General features: G+C 64.6%; 1 protein-coding gene across 1 annotated transcript; it reads left to right on the top strand.

Annotated features, from left to right (window-relative positions):
• Nucleotides 1-602: 602 nt before the first annotated feature.
• EMIHUDRAFT_125393 (hypothetical protein) lies at nucleotides 603-1,092 on the top strand (the record flags this gene model as incomplete). The annotated part of the gene is made up of 2 exons (XM_005756680.1): nucleotides 603-886; nucleotides 954-1,092. Coding segments are annotated over 2 exons (423 nt in total), but the record flags the coding sequence as incomplete, so codon positions are not given.
• Between the last annotated feature and the right edge of the window lie 80 nt (nucleotides 1,093-1,172).

Raw genomic sequence — 1,172 nt, 5'->3', positions numbered from 1 at the left:
CGACGCGCTCGATCGCCTCGCAGAGGTTGAGAGACGTGCCTCCGCCCAGAGCGGAGAGGCAGTCGGGGGAAAGAAGCCCGAGCCCACGCGGCGCCCGCACGACACAGAGCCGTGCGAGAACGTCGCACTCGGGGGCGGAGCAACGCATGTGGAGCGTCGCCCGTACGACCCCAACCAGGTCGGCGTTCTCCGGGAACGCCTAATAGGACAACCTCGGCAATTCGGTATCTCGTTGGCGCGGGGTAGTAAAGTAGGTGTCGAGTCTGGGGTGGATAGACTACAGTTCAGGGCTATTGGTGTAAACGGGTCTCCCCCACCCGCTGCCCCCCATCAGAAGAGGGTCTTAACCGACTAGCTAAAAGGGGATCCGAGGTCGGGGAGTTGTGTGGGTTTCAGGTGTGTGCTGTTGGCAAAGCAAGAGGGATGGCACTTGGAGCACTTGGAGTGCAGTGATCTGTGATCTGTAAGGGTCCGCCCGCAGGCGCATTTTGTATACCGAGGCGGTGCCCGGTGCCGAACCTGTCCGCTGTCTACGAGGTGGCCACTGTCCGCGGCGGCCCTAACACTACAGATAATTTTTCTTTTTTCTCGCTCCGGATGTAATGGCTACCACCGCCGTCTCGAGCATCACAACTCCGCGCCTCCTCCTCCGACCATTCGCACGCTCTGACACTGCCGCGATTGCCAGCCACTGCGGTGACCTCCGCGTCGCGCGCATGTGCCGTGTGGTGCCTCACCCGTACGGCATCGCCGAGGCGGAGTTCTTCGTGGACCAGGTCTGCTCGCGCGCTGACGGGAGGATTTACGCGATCGTGCTCGGCGGCCACGTTGTCGGCTGTGTCGGCCTCGAGTCCATCAGCGGCGAGAGCGCGACGCTGGGCTACTGGTCGCTCGCTTCTCTCGCGGCCCGTCGAGGCCGAGAGACGTCTCATGCTCTCGCCCCGCTCGCATAGGCTCGGCGCCGAAACTTGGGGACTGGGCGTGGCGACGGAGGCGGCGGGCGCGCTGATCGACCATGCCTTTGGTGGGCTGCTGGACGGCCTCGAGCGCATCGAGAGCGGCTACTGGTCGGAGAACGTCGGGTCGGCCAAGGTGCAGTCAAAGCTCGGCTTCAGCCTGCTTGGGCGCGGCCCGCTGCTCTGCCTCGCGCGCGGCTGCGAGCTCGAGCAGCA

This window comes from Emiliania huxleyi (genome assembly GCF_000372725.1).
Source record: "Emiliania huxleyi CCMP1516 unplaced genomic scaffold EMIHUscaffold_9544, whole genome shotgun sequence".
Lineage (NCBI taxonomy): Eukaryota > Haptophyta > Isochrysidales > Noelaerhabdaceae > Emiliania > Emiliania huxleyi.
Note: the sequence above shows the minus strand (reverse complement) of the source record. Positions and strands in the feature narration are given on the sequence as shown.